This window comes from Loxodonta africana, chromosome 8, assembly GCF_030014295.1.
Source record: "Loxodonta africana isolate mLoxAfr1 chromosome 8, mLoxAfr1.hap2, whole genome shotgun sequence".
In the NCBI taxonomy this organism is placed as follows: domain Eukaryota; kingdom Metazoa; phylum Chordata; class Mammalia; order Proboscidea; family Elephantidae; genus Loxodonta; species Loxodonta africana.
The window spans coordinates 59,937,041-59,960,489 of NC_087349.1; the positions used below are offsets into that span (position 1 = coordinate 59,937,041).

At 36.6% G+C, this 23,449-nt stretch overlaps 1 protein-coding gene across 1 annotated transcript in view; it reads left to right on the forward strand.

The window, feature by feature from the left end:
- Nucleotides 1-16,636, forward strand: part of STEAP2 (STEAP2 metalloreductase) — a 28,563-nt gene extending 11,927 nt beyond the window's left edge. The window contains exons 2-6 of the mRNA XM_003407157.4: nt 1,464-1,568; nt 2,346-2,870; nt 5,229-5,756; nt 8,506-8,670; nt 11,152-16,636. Of these exons, the coding sequence (XP_003407205.1) occupies nt 2,379-2,870; nt 5,229-5,756; nt 8,506-8,670; nt 11,152-11,439 (1,473 nt within the window). The 5' untranslated portion in view covers nt 1,464-1,568; nt 2,346-2,378 and the 3' untranslated portion in view covers nt 11,440-16,636. The remainder of the gene's footprint in view (nt 1-1,463; nt 1,569-2,345; nt 2,871-5,228; nt 5,757-8,505; nt 8,671-11,151) is intronic.
- Nucleotides 16,637-23,449: the final 6,813 nt, after the last annotated feature.

Consider the following 23,449-nt stretch of genomic DNA (forward strand, 5'->3'; position numbering starts at 1 on the left):
GTGAGTTTTCTACTTTCCCAGAGTCTGACTTAGACATTAAGATCACTAGGTAACTCTGAGGAGCAATGAAATGGCCAAAGAAGGAGGAATGGTTCTCTCGTATAAATACAACCATAACTCTTGCACCTCATCCACCATACCCAAAGAATATTCCTTTTCTTAAGTTTCTTATCTGTTGCCGTTGAGTCCATCCCTACTCTTAGTGACCCTATAGGACAGAGCAGAACTGCCCCACAGGTTTTCCAAGGCTGTAAATCTTTACGGAAGCACACTGCCACATCATTCTCCCCTGGAATGTCTGGTGGGTTCGAACCACCAACCTTGAGGTTAGCAGCTGAACACTTAACCACTGTACTACCACAGCTCCCATTTAAGTTCCTTACATGCACCCAAATGATACGTGCCTTAGCTAGGTTCTAATCCTGGCTCCCTCATTACACTCTCTAAGACCTTGGGCAAGTAAATTGTCTTCTGCAACTCTCAGTTTCCACACCTGCAAAGTGAGGATGGCAACAGTAGCACCTGTCTGTAGGGTTGTTTTGGGGATTCAAGTGGTTAATAAATGTGAAGTACAGGGCAGAGCTAGATCATAGTATTTACTATGTAAGTATTAGCTATTATTACTATAACTAATTATGATTTTTCTAAAATAATCATCTTTCTAAAGATTATTATTATCTTTCTAAAGATTGATTTATGGATGTATTAGTGAGTCATTGAATGTGACCTATTTCTTGGGTAGAAAGTCAAGTTTTCCTGGCTGCAGTAACTTCAAATTTCATTTGGTAAAAACTCCCAAAGTATATTTTTTGAGACATTCAACCTGTGCCTGTAAAATTCATCAAATCTTCCGAAGCGATCCACATCTGCTATTAACATAAAAGAAATTGTGCAATGAGGATGGAATGGAAAAGTATTTTTCATTTAGACCCAGCAGCCACACTGATTCATGGCAATCTGATTTGTGTTTTTGAGCAACTTACTACCTATTACAAAACTTTCATATGTTAGTCATTTAAATAACTTGACAATTTTTTCCAGGAACAACTGCATCATATTCTATGTAGCTAATAAGTAAAAGGAGGAGAAAGAGATTTCATAAGTGTTGTGCAATTTAAGACCATAAATACAGTATTAGTCCGCTTTTTGATGGAAAGCCATTTTTGTCAGTAAGTTATAGATCTAGGGTGAATGATAGAAGTGTATGGTATTTAATTAATCCTTTCGTATATTTTGATGCCCTATTTTTCTTAAAGTATTACTTAACTTTTTTAAGGGCCAGGAGTTTTTCATTAGCTGTTGTACCTTTCTCTCATAAATTGACTCAACGTCACTAGCGACTGAGGTATAAAACCCAAAAACCAAACCCAGTGCCGTCCGACTGAGGTATATAGGATAGTTTATCTCTACCCTCAAATTGACACTAGTCAGTTTTGGTTTAAACAGTTCTTTGCTTTTTGTAGTTTTTCGTCTCCGGTCATCGAGTGAGCTGTCTCATCAAATCAAGGTCCTTCTCTCTGCTAGAGCAACATTTCTGATTTGCTGCCTCGGATCTGCTGCGAAACTGGGTACTCATGCTTGTTAAAACTATGTTTAAAAAAAAAAAAAGCTCTGGGTAAAAACCTGAGTCTCTTTCCTTTTTTACTACTCAGAGAGGGATCCACAGACCAGTAGCACTGGTGTCACTAGGAGCTTATTAGAAATGCAGAATCTGGGCCTCACTCCAGACCTACTGATTCAGAATCTGCAGTTTTTATTTTAATTTCTTGACTTTTTTTTTAAATGATTACTTTCTATATATATAATTTATTTTTGTTGTTGAGAATATACACAGCAGAACACACACCAATTTCACAATTTCTACATGTACAATTCAGTGACACTGATTACATTCTCTAAGTTGTGCAACCACTCTCATCCTCCTTTTCCAAATTGTCCCTCCCGTTAACACTCACTGCTACCTTAGTTTCCTATCTAATCTTTTGAGTTGTTGTTGTCAGTTTGATCCCCTATAAAGCACACTGCTCAAGGCAGACATTCTTTACTAGTTAAGCTAAACTATTGTTCGATTTTAAGAAGACTTCAGGGGGTATTTTTGGCTTCACAAGATTCCCAGGTGACCTATGTGCACGTTAAAGTTTGCGAAGTCCTGCCGTAGCACATCACCTTTGTGACAGTTGACTTTTCTATTTAGAGATCCTTTTTTAGCTTACAAATTATGTCTTTTTGTGTTCTAGCTTGACAAAATATTTTACCTATGAAAATGAGGAACAGTATTATAACGTCTGAAAGTTTTAATGTCTAGTAGTAAACAATTGATGACCATTTTGTTTTCTTCTCCCTAGGACACTCCTGGTGATCTTGGAAGAGTCCTTGTCATGGAATCCATCTCCATGATGGGAAGTCCTAAGAGCCTTAGTGAAACTTTTCTGCCTAATGGCATAAATGGTATCAAAGATGCACGGAAGGTTACCGTCGGTGTAATTGGAAGCGGGGATTTTGCCAAATCCCTGACCATTCGACTCATTAGATGTGGCTATCATGTCGTCATAGGAAGTAGAAATCCTAAGTTTGCTTCTGAATTTTTTCCTCATGTAGTAGATGTCACTCATCATGAAGATGCCCTAACAAAAACAAATATAATATTTGTTGCTATACACAGAGAACATTATACCTCCCTGTGGGACTTGAGACATCTGCTCGTGGGTAAAATCCTGATTGATGTTAGCAATAACATGAGGGTAAATCAATATCCAGAATCCAATGCTGAATATTTGGCTTCATTGTTCCCAGATTCCTTGATTGTCAAAGGATTTAATGTCATCTCAGCTTGGGCACTTCAGTTAGGACCTAAAGATGCCAGCCGGCAGGTACGTATTTTTAAAATTTTGATCTGATATTTTGTAAATAGCTAAACAATGATCAGACATTTAAAAACCAAATTCTGACACTCTCCAATGATTATCATTTTGCACACACAGTGTGCATTGAGTCTGTCCTTGCTTCCTCAAAAATAGAAACAGTAGCAAACAGGCCTTTTTCTTTACCTTCACCATTTTATCCATCCATCCCGTACTTTTCCTCCCTCGCTCCCTCTCTTCCTTTCTTCTTTCCTTCCTTGTACTATTTCGTAACACAGTATTCCATCTCTGTATGAAACAGCATTTAATATCCTCAGTAAGAGTAAGAGTGCTTTAGAAGTGCCTTCTTATTTTACATAGATTAAATATTCATAGAATTTTAAATAGTATAATTTTAAGTGTAGGTTTTCATCTGTGTGGGAAGGTAGATTTCTTAGGTTCTCTTTCAGCATGGGACTCTATGGGTAGTGCTTTATTTAGTTCAACTGGAGAATAAAGCAGACGGGGAGCCTGTCGATGCCTTGGTAGACTGAGAGTCTTCATAAGTAAACATGTACAATAAATACAGCACCTTAAAAATGTTTTAAAGACGTGGTTGTGCCTTTGTAATTAAGCGTGATGATAAAATTTATTATTTTTGTCAACAAAGCAGCTGATTAGATGCCTTAGAATATAAATTTAGGCATTGTAATTCATCAGTGTAGCTGCATATCAGAGCCGTGATAATGATTCACTTTCAAGTCCTTTAAAGAATATATACTTTCTGCCTTCCTAGAGGGTTTTCTGAATCTTATTCTTTTTTTCCCACATCTACCAAGTTTTGCAAATTAGAGCTGGTACTTGTGAAATGTACCTGATTTAATCCTTTACTTATATTTGCAATAATTTTAACTTTTTAAACAGAAAAAGTGTTGTGAAACAGTGAGTAAATTTCAAATGAGTTACAGAAATAGTTCCATTTGTGTTTTATAGTCTTTGTACCCTTAATTTGAATGGTTTATACTTTTAGATTTATTATAAAATTTTGTAATTTTCTAAAGTTTTTCTAAATAAGTAAAAAAAAATTATTCCCCCATTGTCACACTGTAATAAATTAGAGTGCTTTTCCTTGTTTCTTTAGTATAAAAGAAACTTCATTTGAAAAGCTCATGAACTTTTACATAATAGCATAGGATTTGTCATTTATCTGGCTACTCTTAGCTAAAATTAACAATCTAAAGAGCTCCACACTGGCATCGCTAGGTAAATAAGTTCCGCACACAGATATTTTACTGTTCCCTATTTTAGAGCCCTTGTATAAACATCATTAAGAGTTTGTTTTCACCAAACATTACCTGGAGGCTTTATAGCAATATTTTTCTAGCCCTAAGTGAGATAACCTACCCATTAGTAACAGTGATTCACTCCATCAGTAAACTTGGAGCTCAAAAAATGTTTGTTGAAATCTCAACAACAATATTACGTAGTTTTAAAAGCCCAGCCTCACCCCCATCCATCATGTCTTTAGAGTTCCAATGGAAGTAACATCTTAGTCTTAGAAAATGGTAATTACTAAGCCTTATAATGCCATTTTTTTCCTTACCAGTTATGTGTCATCATTTAGAAATGAAAGAATTATTATATACTGACCAATATAATAATATACCAAGATTATCCATGGTTTTTCAGAGACATCTAGTGAATTGGTTTCTAAGTATAAAGAGAAATTATATAACTAGGACAGCGTTATGATATAATTTAGGGGTTTTAACAGCAAATGCCACCACTCAGAGTCAGTGCCTATCTTTCCTCTTCCTATATACGTCTGTAAAGGGCAGCACTTGCAGTCAGTCTGCTAGGCAGGATCACCAGTCCTAGAACCACAGCCCAGAAACAAAGCTGGGGGAGCCAGCCCCATCCTTGACCTGTTTCCTGAGTGAGTCATTAGAGAAATGGGGGTAGGGAGTGGGGAGGAGTGGCCAGCTGCTCAGGTTCCACCTGGACCTGGACCACTGGAGGGGAGACCTTGCCTTGTCACTGCCACCAAACCACATGGCCCAGGAAATCATACCGTTTTTTCCCTCTGCCTGCCTTCCTCTGAGGACTCCCCAACCCCAGGTTCTAGCTAGATTTCTGTACCTTTTATTTTCATGTCATCACATGTAGCAAAGATTTGGTTGTTTTTATGATACTATTTTAACCTGTTAATAAATAGGTTGATAATAATAGGTTAGTAAATTAATAAAGGCTTTAACTTCTTAACTTTAATAATTTACATCATTCAGATGTCATCACAAGTAATGCTCCCCAGATTAAAGTGGAGCATGCAGGCCTTGGCATGTTTATAACAACAGTAGTAATGATGAGTTTTTCTCTTTTTTTCTGCAGGTTTATATATGTAGCAACAATATTCAAGCTCGACAACAGGTTATTGAACTTGCTCGTCAGTTGAATTTCGTTCCCATTGACTTGGGATCTTTGTCATCAGCCAGGGAGATTGAAAATTTACCCCTGCGACTATTTACTCTCTGGAGAGGGCCAGTGGTAGTAGCCATAAGCCTGGCCACATTTTTCTTCCTTTATTCCTTTGTCAGAGATGTGATACATCCATATGCGAGAAACCAGCAGAGTGACTTTTACAAGATTCCTATTGAGATTGTGAATAAAACCTTGCCCATAGTTGCCATTACTTTGCTGTCCCTAGTATATCTAGCAGGTCTCTTGGCAGCTGCTTATCAGCTTTATTATGGCACCAAGTATAGGAGATTTCCACCTTGGTTGGAGACCTGGCTCCAGTGTAGAAAACAGCTTGGATTACTAAGTTTTTTCTTCGCTGCTGTCCATGTTGCCTACAGCCTCTGCTTACCAATGAGAAGGTCAGAGAGGTACCTGTTTCTCAACATGGCTTATCAGCAGGTATGGAATGTGCTTGTTATTTAAACATAATTAGTATAATTGCTAAACCATAAGATTTAAAATAGTATAAAATTTACATATCTTGTGATAAGAAATTTCTTTTGGTGTTGTGAAGGAGGGGAAGGAATTGTTCTTAAACAATGTTTCTGCATAGGAATTAAGTGGCTAACTTAAAATCATTAAGGGTGAAACCTGCTAGCCTCCACCCTCTTTGCAAAATAAAGGCAAAGAATTACAAAGAAGGGGTTTTCTTTTCTTTTTTTTTAAATTTTGGGATTGCAATGATTTCAGCATTAAACCATTAAGTATTTTAAGTTTTTATAATTGGATATGTTTCACAAAGCAATAACGTAACTCTCAGTGAACATATAAATAAAATTAGAACCAGTGAAATATAAAGAGAATGGGAAGATAAGATTAAAAACAAAAAACCCAGTGCCATCAAGTCGATTCCAACTCATAGTTAGCTCGCTAGCTGTGTCTGCACAGTTCTGTTTTGGCTTTGAGATTTCTGATAATAGGAAAAAGGAGGCACTGTTACAAGGTTCTTATTGTCAAGAAGGAGAAAAGATACTAGTCCCTGAGGTGTAGGAAAGCTTCCTTAGCACTTACTCTCCAGGAAAATCTTGTAGAGCTTCATGGAAGATTATTAAATGATGTAGTACACTACATAATTCCCGTTTTGCAAAGTAATATAAGAGACTTCACCAAGCCATTTCTTACAACAGTCCTTAAAGAAAGCTAAAGGCATTACACCAAAACAATTGTGTAAAAGTATTTACATTTTACCAGGAGCCAAGGTATGACGGTCAAAGTATGTGGCATCTAGTAGATAAGCTTGTTTCAATAATAAAGCCTAAATACTTTGAAAAAAATAAATAAACTGGTGTCATTTAAAGCATTTTCTGGCTGGAAACCCTGGTGCCTTAGTGGTTAAGAGCTACGGCTGCTAACGAAAGGGTCAGCAGTTCAAATCCACCACGCACTCCTTGGAAACTCTGTGGGGCAGTTCTCCCCTGTCCTATAGGGTCACTATGAGTTGGAATCGACTTGATGGCAACAGGGGGAAAGCATTCTCTCTCTAAAAATGCCACTTCTTTATCTGCTTGACAAACACCCTTATCTCCTTCAAGTTGTTAGGCTCCCACATCACCTTAGTGAGGCCTTCACTGGACTCCATTTTAAATTCCGCTACCTACTTCCAACTGGTAATCCCAGTCCCTTTTGCCCTGCTCCGCTTTTTCTTTTTTTCAAAAGCATCTACTACCTCCTGTGAGTTGGAATCAACTCGAAGGCAACAGGTTGGGTTTGGTTTTTTGTAAAACACTTTCTATTTTTCTTCATTATATGTATTATTTGTTGTCTGCCCTCTCCCGTCAGAATGTAAGCTCCATGAGCCTCTAAAGAGGTGTTGGTCTGTTTTGTTCACTGACATATGCCCAATGCTTAGAACAGCAGTGCCCAGCACACAGTAACCCAGTGCCGTCGAGTCGATTCCGACTCATAGCGACACTGTAGGACAGAGTAGAACTGCCCCATAGAGTTTCCAAGGAGCGCCTGGTGGATTCAAACTGCCGACCCTTTGGTCATCAGCCATAGCACTTAACCACTGCGCTGCCATGGTTTCCCCAGCACATAGTAGACACTCAAAAAAGTATTTGTTGAGTGAATGAATGAACTGAGAGGGCAGGTAGCTCCAGGTTGTAGTCTCTGGGTATGCCAAGGGAAGCTATTGATTGTATAGAAATCAAACAAGAAGATGGGATGATCCTTTTTCCACAGAGAGCAATGCTGGTATAGTTGCTTCAGAGAAATAATGGTGAAGAAGTAGCCTTTTTTTTTTAAAACTTTTAGGTAAGTTTGGTTAACTGGAAATGGACAAAGTTAAGCTGGTATTAAGTTAGAGGATCTTTCTTCCCATGAATACTCATTTAATTCAAAGCTTTAGCCCAAAGAGTTCCATCCTTGATGTATATACTCTGATTATATTGTTCCTATGTAAATTCACAGTTCTAAAAGTAGTCCCTATGCAGAATGCCACAAATTCAGAGTAAATCAAGTCTAACTTATTATATATATGCATTGTCAGTATAAGGAAAGACATTTGGAAAAGTACTGTATACAAATGAGGCAACTGGACCTTTGGAAAAGTATCTTAATGAGGCAATTCAAGTGGATAAATATTTGCGCTCCATAAGGCTTGGTCCTCCGGGCACTCTCAGCTTCCTGGGGGAAAAGAGGGTAAGAAAAAAGAGATAAACACAAGTACTCTGCATGTGAGGGCGGAAGATACACTAGTATACTAAGTTGAACTAAGGTCAAAATGTACCCAAATTAGTCAAAAAAATTTAAACCTACTTCTAAACCTCACTCAAAACTAAGCCAAAATTTCTATACTTCTATGTCATCCTGGAGCCCACCTTTCTGCATTTCATGGTCTTGGGACTCCAGAGTCTGTGTAACACATGATGTTTTTCAAACAAGATGACATGTTTACACCTTTCTTCTCACATGTACTCACAGAAGGAGAGAGTCTTAGTCATCTTTTTGTTTAACTCTCCCTCCCTTTTCCTTACACCTAAACAATATCATCCAATAATAGGATCTCTGTAACAGTTTGTTGAATTGAATTAACACAACTTAGATATGTCCATATATGACTTGGTTCTTTGTACGCCAAGAGTGAACTCTGTACTGAATCAGTTAACATCCTACAAATAAAGGAAATTTACACTTCCTTTCTTGTCAGGTTCATGCAAATATTGAGAACTCTTGGAATGAGGAAGAAGTTTGGAGAATTGAAATGTATATCTCCTTTGGAATAATGAGCCTTGGCTTACTTTCCCTGCTGGCAGTCACCTCTATCCCTTCAGTGAGCAATGCTTTAAACTGGAGGGAATTCAGTTTTATTCAGGTAGGTGGGATTTTGTTTGTTTGGTGAGGAATTGGGTGGCATAGAACTTGTCAAGTACAGTTAAATTCTAAATATGCTCCCAAATAAATGACCCTCCTTATTAAAAGGGGAAAGCTAAGGTCCCTGGGTAGAGCAAGCAGTTTTTTCTCAGCTATTAACTGAAAGGTTGGCTGTTCAAATCCACTCAGTGGCACCAAGGAAGAAAGGCCTGGCAGTCTGCATCTGTAAGATTAAAGCCATTGAACACCCTACAGGGTGCAATTCTACCGTGAAAGCCCTAAGGTCACCATGAGTCAGAATTGACTCAACAGCAAAGGGTTTATGTTTATGCAGCTAGCTTGGGAAACATCTATTACTAGAGGCTGGCTTAGGGCTACTCTGGTTCAATAAGTGAAAGACCAGGACAAGAATACTGGAGGACTCTGATAGCACTGCCTACTAAGGTACAAAAAAACCAAAAACCAAACCTATTGCTGCTGAGTCAATTCCAACTCATAGCGACCCTACTAAGGTAAGGAAAACCCAAAACCAAAAAAAACCAAGCCCATTGCCATCGAGTCGATTCCAACTCATAGTGACCCTATAGGATAGAGTCGAACTGCTCTCTAGGGTTTCCAAGGAGCAGCTGGTGGATTCAAACTGCTGACCTTTTGGTTAGCAGCAAAACTCTTAACCACTACATCACCAGGGAGGTTATTTAGAAAAAAAGGGGGGGGGGAGGGGAGGGGTGAGCTTAGATCAAATTTAATGCTGCAAGTCAATTTATTAGATGAATGAAGAATTATGATATATTTTGAGTCATCTTGATCTGTCCAGGAAAAAAATTCTCATTAATTTGAATTCACAGAGTAAGAAGGTCAGTCTGAATATTTAAAAAGAAATGTGTATGTATACAAATACATACACATAAACACAAGCAATGACAAACTAGGTAACTAGGTTAATGGATTAAGACAGGTGACCAGTCTTATGTATCTTTTTAACATATGTATTTAGTATTTCAGTCACGTATATGTATAAGAGCATTTGTAAAGGGATTCCTAAACACCATTTTGTTCTTTAATAAGCTGAACATTTTCCTCCAACAATATGTATATAATAAATGTGTATATTTTTTAAATATATAAACTCAACCTTAAAAAAAAACAACCTTAGACCCTGCTATATTACCACAAAATCTGTATTGGTTGTATCCAAATGGTTCACAGCACAGAGGCAGCTGAGTGTCCTTTGGTGGTACACTGAGTTTTATTTCCCTTTGCCTTTTTTTTTTTATTGGCTTGAGGTTTTTTGTAAAAGCCTCATTCAAATTAAGGACCGATCCCTTGTCTAAATTCATTTTCCTTTTCTGAAGAAAACAGAATGTGAATATTTTCCGAACTGTTAGTTTAATCACACCTGAAAAGAAATAGAAGGCCCTCTGATAAAAGGTGCTAGACGAGTGCAAATTATCATTATAAATTAAGATGAGTAATTACAAACAGAATGATTTTTCCTGCTAGAAAGAAGAGTTGATCCTTTCCCAGGAAAGTTAGACACTACTTGATTGTCCTGATGTAATATTACATTTTATGCAACATAGACCATTTCTCAAAGTACCAAAAAAAGATTCTGACTCATTTCTCAAAGTAAGCAATTCTAAATATAATAATTTAGGGAGCCCAAGAATGGTGACCTTTTAGATTTTTAACTTGTAAACTGCCTAACTGGGCACTCATAATGATCTCATTTAATATGGTTAACAAAGCCACATGTTTGAATTGCTCTTTATATTTTATATTAATTCTACAGGGTTTAAAATTTTTACCTATCAACTTTATCCTATATGTGTATATAAATATTTGTGTGTACACATGAGAATTCTCTTCATTTAATTTTGTTAAATACAATAAATTTTTTCTATACATACACCTGGTGGAAAATGAACAACCTTTCTAAAGAACAATTTAGCAGTTTGTGTCAACGCTTTTAAGGAAAAGATAGATGTTTTGACCAGTAATCACTATTAGAAATCAGTCCTACGGACAGAAACTGAAATATAGAAAAAGGCTTACAGTGGCATATTTTAGAGTTGAGAAAATTTGGAAACAGACAATGTTCAACAATAAGGAATGGTTAAGTAAATTATAGCACATTCATTTGATAGAATATTAAACAGCAATTAAAGTCATATTTTCAGAGTATTTAATGACATGAGGAAAAGTTTCCTGATACGTAAGTAAAATGATCAGAATGTTCAACTATATGCAGTATGACTTTATTTGTGTAAAATAAGGCGTGTGTATAAATATGTAAATATATATGAAATATGGAAAAATGTTAAAATAGCTTAATTTAGAGAGAACAGAAAAGCAGTTCAGTAATTTAACATAAAATAATTTTATAAAAACACAAACATGGTGTACCTGTTGGGTTAATTTATGAATTTGAATCATTTGCTTCTTTCTTTTTGTTTCTTTTTCTTTCTTCCCCCACCTTAAGTCTACCCTTGGATATGTTGCTCTGCTCATAAGTACTTTTCATGTTTTAATTTATGGATGGAAACGAGCTTTTGAAGAAGAGTACTATAGGTTTTATACACCACCAAACTTTGTTCTTGCTCTTGTTTTGCCTTCAGTTGTAATTCTGGGTAAGATTATTTTACTCCTCCCATGTATAAGCCGAAAGCTAAAAAGAATTAAGAAAGGCTGGGAAAAGAGCCAATTTCTAGAAGAAGGTATTGGAGGAGCCATTCCTCACCTCTCACCAGAGAGAGTTACAGTAATGTGATGATAAATGGTGCTCACTGGTGCCCCAGTAAAGCTCTACTTAGGCCATTTTTTTAATTACTTCCTCTGTGTTCGGTAGTTTGTGTAAATGTATGTCAAATTTGCTGTGGGCTGAAATCTGTTAAATGAGGTCTCAACGAAATTGGTGGTAGAATTTTTTTCAAATTTATTTTCACAAATGTCATATTTGGCCAATATGAATTTTCAGAGTCAAACATATTGTTGAAATTTAGGTACATTTTGTTTTGTTTTGTACAACTATAACACTGTTGTTATTTAAACAAAACTGTATTTCATAATCAGGCCAAAATATTTAGTTAATAATATACACACACTTCATAATGTTAAAAACACTTTGCAAACCAGCAGAATTTTAAGATTTTAATACATTTCAATGGATATATGTTTTTTTCTGAAGCTTAAATAAGGTTTTAATTATATAACTTAAGAAATAGGAATGCATAATCGTGTATTATTTTTTAAAAGGACGTGTTATATTAGCTTCTAGGTAAGGGTAAAAAAAAATAAGGGTACATGGTAACATTTCTGTATATCTCTCATAAAATAGGATTTGGCGACTCCAATTAATTGTATGAATCAATGTGATTATGTGAATATGCACAAATTAAAAAGGCAGATTACCCTGAAATTATATTTAAATGCATTGGAGACATGAAATACATACTGATAATGCATACCTTGTCAAAGATTTTATTCTTAATTTTGTTACAGAGCAGTTTTATTTGCATAATAATATATTGATCAGGGTGAGGATTCAGTAATATTATACCTCCCAAACTGGTATTTCTAACATAGTGCCAATCCTGGGAATCTTATAATTGTTCCTAGTTAGAGGAAAAGTATCAGCTTTACACACAAATAGTTGTCAACCAATCCATGTTGTTGCACCGTAGCCAGTTGCAGCTCTCTATAGTATGGGATTTTACTGAGGTTCACTGAGGGTTTGTAGTGTGCCAAGCACTGTTCTAAGCACTTTACTTGTACTGTCCCATTTAATACTTATAACAACGCTGTGAGGTAGATAGCTCTTATCCTCATTTTACATTTGAGGATACTGAGGGTTAAAAAAGTTAATTTATCTAAGGTCACACAGTTAGTAAGTGGCAAAGTCAGCATTCAAGTCCAGAGGCTATGCTTTTGACCACTAAGCTATACTGTCCCTGCTCCATCCCCATGCATTATGCTTATGATGCCAGTATCGGTGCCTTCCTCTTTTGTATAAAGCCATTGACATTTTTTAGATTGGATTGTATGTGTCCAAAGATAAATGAAAATATTACAGTCATAAATTTATTACAGCTTGTGAGATAAGGCACAGTTACTTACCTGGTCTGACCTGGGACATGCACCTGGAGACCCTAAGCAGTCGGGAAACCTCCCTTCCAAGGAGTGATAGTTTCAAGTAGAGAGAGGACCAGAACAGTGATAGGGAATTGCTGAGGTCCTACAGAATCTTAAAAAATCCCTATAGGGTTGGTCATTTCCTTTTCCCATCCTGAGATCTCCTCCTGCCTGCTCACCATTTGTTAGGGAGCAATTTGCAAGTGTGAAGGATATTAGGATAAGTGGTTAATTATAAATCTACTCTAGAAGCGTATAATCATCTGAATTATTCATAAAATTTTTCAGTGCTGACATTCCACATTTAAATTGCAAACTGTTCAAATCTTCGTTAGAATGCCCTACATTTTTTTCCCTATTTGTTCATTTCTTATTAAAATAGAAAGTTGCAGTCAAGATTCAATTATACACATTCCTCTTCCTGAAATTATAACATTTCTGAATTTACCCACATTAAGCATTGCTGAATCCACCTGCCAAAAAATAGAAGGACTTTATTTAGTGGAGGCTACCTTTCCCACCAAATGGCTCTTTCCCTACTACTGCATTGGTAAAGTGTTCATGATTCTCTGTTCTTTTTTGTGTGTGTGAGTTTTAATACCTTGTACTTTAATTGAGGAAACCCTGGTGGCGTAGTGGTTAAGTGCTACGGCTGCTAACCAAGGGGTCGGCAGTTCAAATCCGCCAGGCGCTCCTTGGAAACTCTGTGGGGCAGTTCTACTCTGTCCTGTAGGGTCGCTTTGAGTCGGAATCGACTCAACAGCACTGGGTGGGTGGGTTACTTTAATTGAGCTCTTCATTTTCTTTATTTTATTTATATTCTTCCCTTCTTAATTACCACTTGTTAGTTCTTAGTAGGAATTCAGTTGGATGATAACTTTTAAGGGTAAACACTTAAAGACATAATATTTTAGTGGATGAGGGAAAACAACATATTTCCAGTACTTCCCTGTTCCTTAAATTGAACTTTCCTAAGGCCATGTTTAACTATTTAATGTAAAAATATTATGAAATTTGTTTAAAAGTTAGATGACTTTTGGAATATACTATTGCACATATATATTAAATAGCCAGTAATATACATTTTTTTTTTTTATACATAAGGTAATTGCTGTTGCAGGTAAATAGAGCATTTGAAATATGAAAAAATGAACTTCTGTGAAAATGTATAAAAGATGAAACTATTGTTTAAAATAGTAATAGCTCCTTTTCAGTACTAAAAAGATGAAATAAGCTTGAAGTTTTAACATAAATGTATTATATTAATTATAATTCTAAATATTTAGAAGCCTTTCCAAAAATGCAAAAATATTAACTGATTTTGAATTGCATTACTTTCCTACTTCTCTGATTGTTTTTCTTAGTTGTTAGTTTTCATGGTCATTATTTTTCTGGGTCATTTTCTGGCCTCAGAATTCTGTTATTGCTAGACCTGAGAAAGTAGTGGGACTTCAGGGCAGCAGGGATTTGTCTCATGATCTGTGTTTGGAGAAGTGCCCCTGAACAAATTATAAGAATGTAGAAAAATATACCCAGTTTTAATCCTATGAAAAAAATCAAGCAATTTTTCCTAAAAGGAAAATAACCACAGACCGTATTGTGCTACTTAGCTTTTGTGTGAAAATTTCATGTCTCCTCTTTTAAGAACAGCTGAAATCATACTTAAATGTGAATATATTAATGCTATCATGTATTTTTTCAGTATATACATGGAATGTTAGCCCAGATTATATGTGAGATTTTTTTAATTTAAATCTTAAAATATTTGAAAGTATGAATAAACTATATTTGTAGGTATTTATCAGAGATAATTATTTTATGCTATACAAAGGATTGGCAAGTGAGCACCAGTGTTAAACTAACTGATTAATTTATTATAAATTAGCATGACCTTGACTCAAGGAATTTTACTTTCCAAATTAATTCTTTGGATAATAGTAATTTAAGGTATATTCATATTATGCTACAGTCAAGTTATGAAAGTTATTTCTACAAAAGGGCTTCAGGAATATAACATATCCAGATTTTTAGTTTATCTCTTATTTAGTATGATAAAACCTTAAGGCTTTTTCATTGCCTATTGCCATTAATCTGTTCCATAATAAATGTACAGAGCTCCCCTGTCCAAAAAAGAAAAAGAGATTTAATTATAAAATTTAAGGTTTCTTATATGCTGTTTTAAACCTAGTACCATAAGTGTAATTCATAAATATTTCTCTAGGAATACTGTAAGCACTGAACTAATTATATCTGTGTCAGTTTATGAAATATACAAAACAGCCTAAAATGTCATGGTGAAACTGTTTTATAAAATCTTGACTTAGAGCAGTGCCACACTTAGTGTAATGCACCTCAATCAGTGTTAAGGTTTATATTTGTGATGTGTCATCATGAAAATGTGATGCTCTATTTTCAATTGATCATAATTATGGTGTATGTTCAGTATATGTAAGTATCTCTAAGAGAAACTAATATTTTTAGTGGAAACATAATGTGTTCATACCTTTGAACAGTGAATTTTGTAAGAATGAACAGATTCTTCAATTTTTTTATCTAAAAAATTATAAAGTGCTTAGTATGCAGAGATTCTGTCCATGTGATACCAAAAAATTCTTAATTCAGCTTAACACACATACATACTGAGATTTTTTTTTTTTTTTAACTTTCCAAATCACTGAGTTCCCATTGTGGTCATCCAAAATTAGGGCAGACTATATGGATTCTCCCAGTGGCTAGATGAGCTAAATTTAAATCAGAAAAGCAGATACTTTTTGATGATTTCCAAAATTGCCAGTCTGAAGGAAGTATTTTAAGTTATTAAGATTTTCTTTAAAAGGGTTTCCTAGCTTTGCAGACATTCAGCTTGAACAGGGACAGGAAGTTGTCTCCCAATGTCTGTTTGCCCTACTTCTTTAGAAAGCTGCTGTCCCTTCCAATCCCTTACTTCTCCTGCAGGTAGGTGTATCTGCAACTGGGCGTTGGCCAGTGAGATATAAGGGGAAGTAAGTGTGACTTTCTGGAATCCCTGGGTTTGCAAACGGTTAACATGCTCGGCTGTTAACCAAAAGGCTGATGGTTTGAGTTTACCGAGGCTAGGGAAGAAGGTCCTGGTGATCTACTTCCAAAAAATCAGCCACTGAAAACCCTGTGGAGTACAGTTCTACTCTGACACACGTGGGGCCACCATGAGTTGGAGCTGACTCATAGCAACTGGTATGTATGACTTTCTGGAAATCTCCTTCAAGGAAGAAAGCTTGTGTTCATTATGGTCCTCCTCCATGTTACTGTGGGGAATATGGACATGATGACGGAAGCCCTGGCAACCATCCCAAGAGGATCAAAGCCACACTCTAAGGAAGACAGACTGGAGACTAGAAAGATTCTGACTACTTGGACTGCTTTTTCCTGAGGATGAAATCAACAGTTTAAGCCACTGTTAATTTGGGTTTCTTCTAAAGCTGAAACTAATCCTTTCTGCTTTCAGTTCTTTGTCAGGATACCATTTAACACTGTTTGAGTAAACTAGACTGCAATTCATACCTTTAACTTTTAAAGGATAATGCACAATTCACATTAGAATTGATTTTTCATTGGTAATTGATTTTACTCATTTTCTTGCCTTGATCTTTCTTTAGATATTTTTTACCTGCTTGGAAAATACTGTTTTCTTTAAAACTGTGTAACTGATATTTGCTAAGATTCTTTAATCTCCAAAATACAGCTGTCAAATTATGTGCCATGTTTTTATATCATTCGCATAGATCTGCCTTATAAACATCTAAATAAAAAGTACTGTATAATGTGTTTTAACTTCTTTTTTGAAATGTTTTATACAAATGGACTTTTCTTTCTTATCAAATCATTCCGGTATTTAATGAATACCACCTAATTCTTTTCTAAGTCTTTTTTAGAAGAATCCAGAAAGCAATACATGTGATTTTTTTTTTGTTTGTATACAAAGTAGTCATTTAAGGAAAACCTTAATTTAATGAGGTGGTATTGAGGAGCCCTAGTGGTGCAGTGGTTAAAGTGCTTGGCTGCTAACCATAAGGTCAGTAGTTCGAACCCATCAGCCGCACCCTGGGAGAAAGATGTGATAATCTGCTTCCCTGAAGATTACAGCCTTGGGAACCCTATGGGGCAGTTCTTTTCTGTCCTGTAGGTCTCTAGGAGTCGGAATTGACTCCAGGGAGTGGGTATTCTTAAAATTATTTCACTTCACTAGCATTCATTAAGCTTCTTTAAAATCAGAACTCACATAATATTCCTGTAAGCTCCCTGAAGCAGAAACTTTTATTAACTACTTATCCCCAGTATCCAGTACAATATGGTCCATGGTAGATACTAAAGAGGTTATAATAAACATTGACTAATTTTTACAGAAAATTATGTCATCACCCCACGCCCATGCAGCCAAGCCTCCTTCCTCCCATGCTCCCCCACCCCACATTCATCCCCATCACTGGCTTCACTTCTTGCCTTGCCTTCTGGCTTGTGGTCCTAGGGCCAAGTGCTGCTGCCGCTAACTGCCAGCTGCCACATGCTAGTACATATTGAGGAACCCTGTGTGCTGCACCATTGGCAAGGACAAATTGACCTTTGTGCTTGTGCACCTGACTTGTGGAGGCTGTCTTTCCCAGCAGCTGTGTGGAAAGTTGAAGTAATGCAACCTGGAAATGGCAATGCAAGGGCATTAGTGGATATTAATATCCAGAGAGTTGGACTGCTGGATAGAACACTGGCAGTTAAATTTGAACTGCAGACAAACAAGTAACTTTTTAGTACACATATGTTACATATACTGTATGGGATGTGTTTCTTGTTTTTCATGGGGAGAGGGATTGTTTGTTTTGCGGAATCTGGCAACCCTACTTTAGAGGTGAACTTTGAGTAAGGAGCTGCAGCTCAAGAGGAAGCTGATGGATAAATTCTCCCTTTCTCCTCGTTGGACTGTTCTGCAGTGTAAGAATTCATAAGGCCTCTATGAAAATATTCTCCAAGAGATCAAGCTTTTTTCCAAAGCTATGGCCAGTTTAATAACACCTATATTTGTGCTTGGAGGTCTGGTGGTGCAATGGTTGAGCATTCGGCTGCTAAGCAAAAGGTCAGCAGTTGAATCCACCAGCTGCTCCTTGGAAACTTTTTGGGACAGTTCTATTCTGTCCTACAGGGTTGCTATGAGTCAAAATCAGTCGAAGACAATGGGTTTATATTTGTGCTCCCTCCTCAACTGCCTCACTTCTTTTTCCCCTCACTTATTCTTCCCTGGGATGGCACTCCCCAATAAAATGGAAGCAACTGTTTGTTTTTAGTAGGTTCAAGGGAATCCAGACTAGGACAATACTTTTGGTAGTGAGATCTTCAAATGGAAAGTGAAATCTGAAGTACCAGATGGTTTTGACAAGGTCAGCCACACAGCCCTGAAGGCTGAAGATCCAGACTTGTTGAGTCAATACATCTCTAAAGACAGAGTCACATTTACCAAACATACAGTGACACATTCTTAAATCAGAATAGCAATCTATCACAGCTAAGAATTATCAGTGCCCCATACGCAAGAATACAAGTATTGCCTTAACTAAGCATACTCTATTCTTAAATCAGTTCTTTATAAGAATTCAAATTGTAATCAAAAGGATGTTTGAGGACAATAGAATCAGAACAAGGCAAGTTAGTTGTAGAACATGGATAATTACGTCCTTGGAATAAATTTGTCTTATTAATACTGCTCCAAATAAAGACAGTCCTACTTTACTATAACCCCCCCCCCAACACACACACACACGTAAAAGCAATACACAGTTGTTACGTCTAAAAGCTGGGGAAATTTTTATTTCATGGACATATTCCTATGTCATGGAGCTAACCTTTGATAAAGAAAAATGCCTCTTTATAAATTCCTCATTTTATTTAAAATTGTTTATTTAATATCTTCACTAAACATGAATAGATCCTTCAGTTTCCTGTTAAAAAATTACTTGTCATTTGGATTATTATTAGTACACTTTTTATTAGAATGGCTGAATTTAGGAGTGGCCATTTTGTTTTCTGTTCCATGTACTCATGCCCAAATTTGTACTAATGGTTCTGTTGGAAAGATGTAATTATTTTTCTTTTTTAGCTTTGCAAGATTTTTTAAAACATTGAAATAGAATAAAATCCAGCTTTATATGTATCCTACTATTACATAATTCCCCTAAAGCTAATCTACTAAGAGTATATTTTACTTTTCATATGTGCTATAAAAATTTTCTATAGAAAATAAATTATTCTGACTCAGAAAGGAATAAGATTTGCTTGAGCGTTTAGAACATCTGGCATTAGTTTAGAGACTACACCACATTCATATGTGCTCTAAAATGCTTATTAGAAATGTTCTTAATTCATGCTAATGAATAATTATACTTTTACTAAACATTGCTGAGTAGATAGTATGCAAACAAGTACTAGTAAAGAATCAGAAGCAGAACTACATTATTTTTAAGAATATATTTAGCTTTCTTACTATCTTAGTCTGGGTTCTCTAGAGGAGCAAAACTAGTAAAGCATATGTGTAAATATATACTGATTTACGTCAAAGAAATGGCTCAAGCAATTGTGGAGGCTGGCAAGTCCCAAATCCATGGGTCGGGCGGCAGGCTAAAGACTTCTGCAGACTGATGGCCCAAGGTACAGAGGTCAGGCAAAAAGAAGAGTGCAGGGTCCAGACAGTGAGTGCGCCTTGCCGGAACATCCATTTATATACTGAAGACAGGCCACAGCTCCAGGGAAACTCCCCTTTCAACTGATCTGCTGATCACATCAGATCACATCAGGGAGGTGATTGATTGTATCATATTAAATAATGGAAGAGCAGTCATTCCAGTGCCAAACACTTGAGAATCATCGCCTAGCCAATATGACATATAACATTAACCATCACACTTACCTTTAAAAGTAAAAATTGAGCATAGCTCAATATATTATTAAAACTCCTAGTTAATCTTTAAATCTACAGCTACTTTTTTTTAATTGTGCTCTAAGTGAAAGTTTACCAATCAGTTCAATCTCTCATACAAAAACTTACATACACCTTGCTATGTACTTCTAGCTGCTCTTCCCCTAGTGAGACAGCATACTCCTCCTCTCCACCCTGTATTCCGTGTCCATTCAACCAGCTCCTGTCCCCCTCTGCCTTGTTATCTCCCCTGCAGACAGGAGCTGCCCACATAGTCTCAGGTGTCTACTTGAGCCAAGAAGCTCACTCCTCACCAGTATCATTTTCTGTCTTATAGTCCAGCCCAATCCCGGTCTGAAGAGTTGGCTTCGGGAATGGTTCCAGTCTTGAGCTAACAGAAGGTCCGGGGACCATGACCTCCGGGGTCCCTTTAGTCTCAGTCAGACCATTAAGTCTGGTCTTTTCATAAGAATTTGAGGTCTGAATCCCATAGGGATTCTCTGCTGTGTTCCCTGTCAGGGCAGTCATCGGTTGTAGCCAGGCACCATCTAGTTCTTTCAGTCTCAGACTGATGGAGTCTCTGGTTTATGTGGACCTTTCTGTTTCTTGGGCTCATATTTACCTTGTCTTTGGTGTGCTTCATTCTCCTTCGCTCCAGGTAAGCTGAGGCCAATTGATGCATCTTAGACACCTACTTGCTAGTGTTTAAGACTCCAAACGCCACTCACCAAAGTGGGATGCAGAATGTTTTCTTAAAATATTTTGTTATGCCAATTGACCTAGATGTCCCTTGAAACCATGGTCCCCAGACCCCCATCCCTGCTACTCTGGCCTTTGAAGCTTTCAGTGGTATTCAGGAAACTTCTTTGCTTTTGGTTTAGTCCAGTTGTGCTGACCTCTCCTGTATTGGGTGTTGTCTTTCCCTTCACCTAAAATACTATCTAATTAATGAATACTCCTCAGCCTCCCACCCCACCCTCATAGCCATCAAAGAATATTTTCTTCCGTGTTTAAACTATTTCTTGAGTTCTTATAATAGTGGTCTCATACAGTATTTGTCCTTTTGCAACTGATTAATTTCATTCAGCATAATGCCTTCCAGAATCCTCCATGTTATGTTTCACAGATTCATCATTGTTCTTTATCGATGCATAGTATTCCATTATGTGAATATACCATAATTTATCCATTTGTCGATTGATGGGCACCTTGGTTGCTTCCATCTTTTTGCTATTGTAAGCAGTGCTGCAATGAACATGGGTGTGCATATATCTGTTCGTGTGAAGGTTCTGGAAACCCTGGTGGCCTAGTGGTTAAGTGCTATGACTGCTAACCAAAGGGTCCGCAGTGTGAATCTGCCAGGTGCTCCTTGAACTCTGTGGGGCAGTTCTGCTCTGTCCTATGGTGTCACTATGAGTCGGAATTGACTCCATGACACTGAGTTTGGTTTTGATTTGGTTTATGAAGGCTCTTATTTCTCTAGGATATATTCCAAGAAGTGGGATTGCTGTATCATATGGTAGTTCTATTCCTAGCTTTTTCAGGAACCGCCAAATTGATTTCCAAAGAGTTTGTACCATTTTACATTCCCACCAGCAGAGTGTAAGTGTTCCAGTCTCTCTACCACCTCTCCAGCATTCATTATTTTGTGTTTTTTGGGTTAATGCCAGCCTTGTTGTAGTGAGATGGCATCTCATTGTAGTTCCGATTTGTATTTCTCTAATAGCTAATGATTGTGAACATTTCTTCATGTATCTGTCAGCCGCCTGAATGTCTTCTTCGGTGAAGTGCCTGTTCATATCCTTTGCCCATTTTTAAATTAGGTTATTTGTCTTTGTGTTGTTGAGTTTTTGCAGTATCATGTAAATTTTAGAGATCAGACACTGGATTGGGTTTGTTGTAGCCAAAAACTTTTTCCCAGTCTGTAGGTAATCTTTTTATACTCTTTTAGTACTGTCTTTGGATGAGCATAAGTGTTTGATTTTTAGGAGCTCCCAGTTATCTAGTTTCTTTTCTGGTGTTTGTGCATTCTTAATAATGTTTTGTATACTGTTTATGCCATGAATTAGGGCTCCAAGCATTGTCCCTACTTTTTCTTCCATGATCTTTATCATTTTAGATTTTGTGTTTAGGTCTTTGATCTATTTTGAGTTAGTTTTTGTGCGTGGTGTGAGGTATGGGTCTTGTTTCATTTTCTTGCAGATGGATATCCAGTTATGCCAGCACCATCTGTTGAAGAGACTGTCTTTTACCCATTTAACAGACTTTGGGCCTTTGTCAAATATTAGCTACTCATATGTGGATAGATTTATGTCTGGATTCTCAATTCTGATCTATGTGTCTGTTTTTGTACCAGTACCAGGCTGTCTTGACTACTGTAGCAGTATAATATGTTCTAAAATCGGGTAGTGTGAGACCTCCCACTTTCTCAGTAATGCTTTACTTCTCTGGGGCCTCTTTCCCTTCCGTATGAAGTTGGTGATTTGTTTATCCATCTCATTAAAAATGTCATTGGAATTTGTGTCGGGATTGCATTGTGTCTATAGATCACTTTGAGTAGAATAGACTTTTACAATGTTGAGTCTTCCTATCCATGAGCGAGGTATGTTTTTCCACTTATTTATTTTTTTTTTTTGGGTCTCTTTTGGTTTCTTGCAGTAGTGTCTTGTAGATTACTTTTTATAGGTCTTTTACATCTCTGGTTAGATTTATTCCTAAGAATATTATCTTCTTGGGGGCTATTGTAAATGGTATTGATTTGGTGATTTCCTCTTTGACATTCTCTTTATTAGTGTAGAGGAATCCAACTTATTTTTGTATGTTTATCTTGTATCCTGATAATCTGCTGAACTCTTCTATTAGTTTCAGAAGTTTTCTTGAAGATTCTTTAGGGTTCTCTGTATATAAGATCATGTCATCTGCAAATAGAGATACTTTCACTTCTTCCTTACCAATCTGAATACCCTTTATTTCTTTATCTAACCTGACTGCTTTGGCTAGGATGTCGAGCACAATGTTGAATAAGAGTGGTGATAAAGAGCATCCTTGTCTGGTTCCCAATCTCAAGGAGAATGCTTTCAGAATCTCTCCATTTAGGATGCTGGCTTTTTATAAATGCCCTTTATTATGTTGAGGAATTTTCCTTCTATTCCTATTTTACTGAGAGTTTTTTTTCATGAACGGGTGTTGAACTTTGTCAAATGACTTTGCTGCATCAATTGATAAGATCATATCGTTCTTGTATTTTGTTTATGTAATGAATGACATTGTTTTTTTTGGTTTTTTTTGTTTTTTTTGGTAATGTTGAACCATTCCTGCATACCTGGTATGAATCCCATTTGGTCATAGTAAATTATTTTTCTAATATGTTGTTGAATTCTATTGGCTAGAATTTTGTTGAGGATTTTTGCATCTATGTTCATGAGGGATATATGTCTGAAATTTTCTTTTTTTGTGGTGTCTTTACCTGGTTTTGGTATCATAGAATGAGTTTGATGGTATTCCATCCTTTTCTATGCTCTGAAATACCTGTAGTAGGAGTGGTGTTAACTCTTCTCTGAAAGTTTGCGGAATTCTCCAGTGAAACCATTGGGGCCAAGGTTTTTTTTTTGTTGGGAGATTTTTAATTATCTTTTCAATCTCTTCTTTTCTTATGGGTTTATATACTTGTTCTACCTCTGTTTGTTTTAGTTTAGGTAGGTGGTATGTTTCT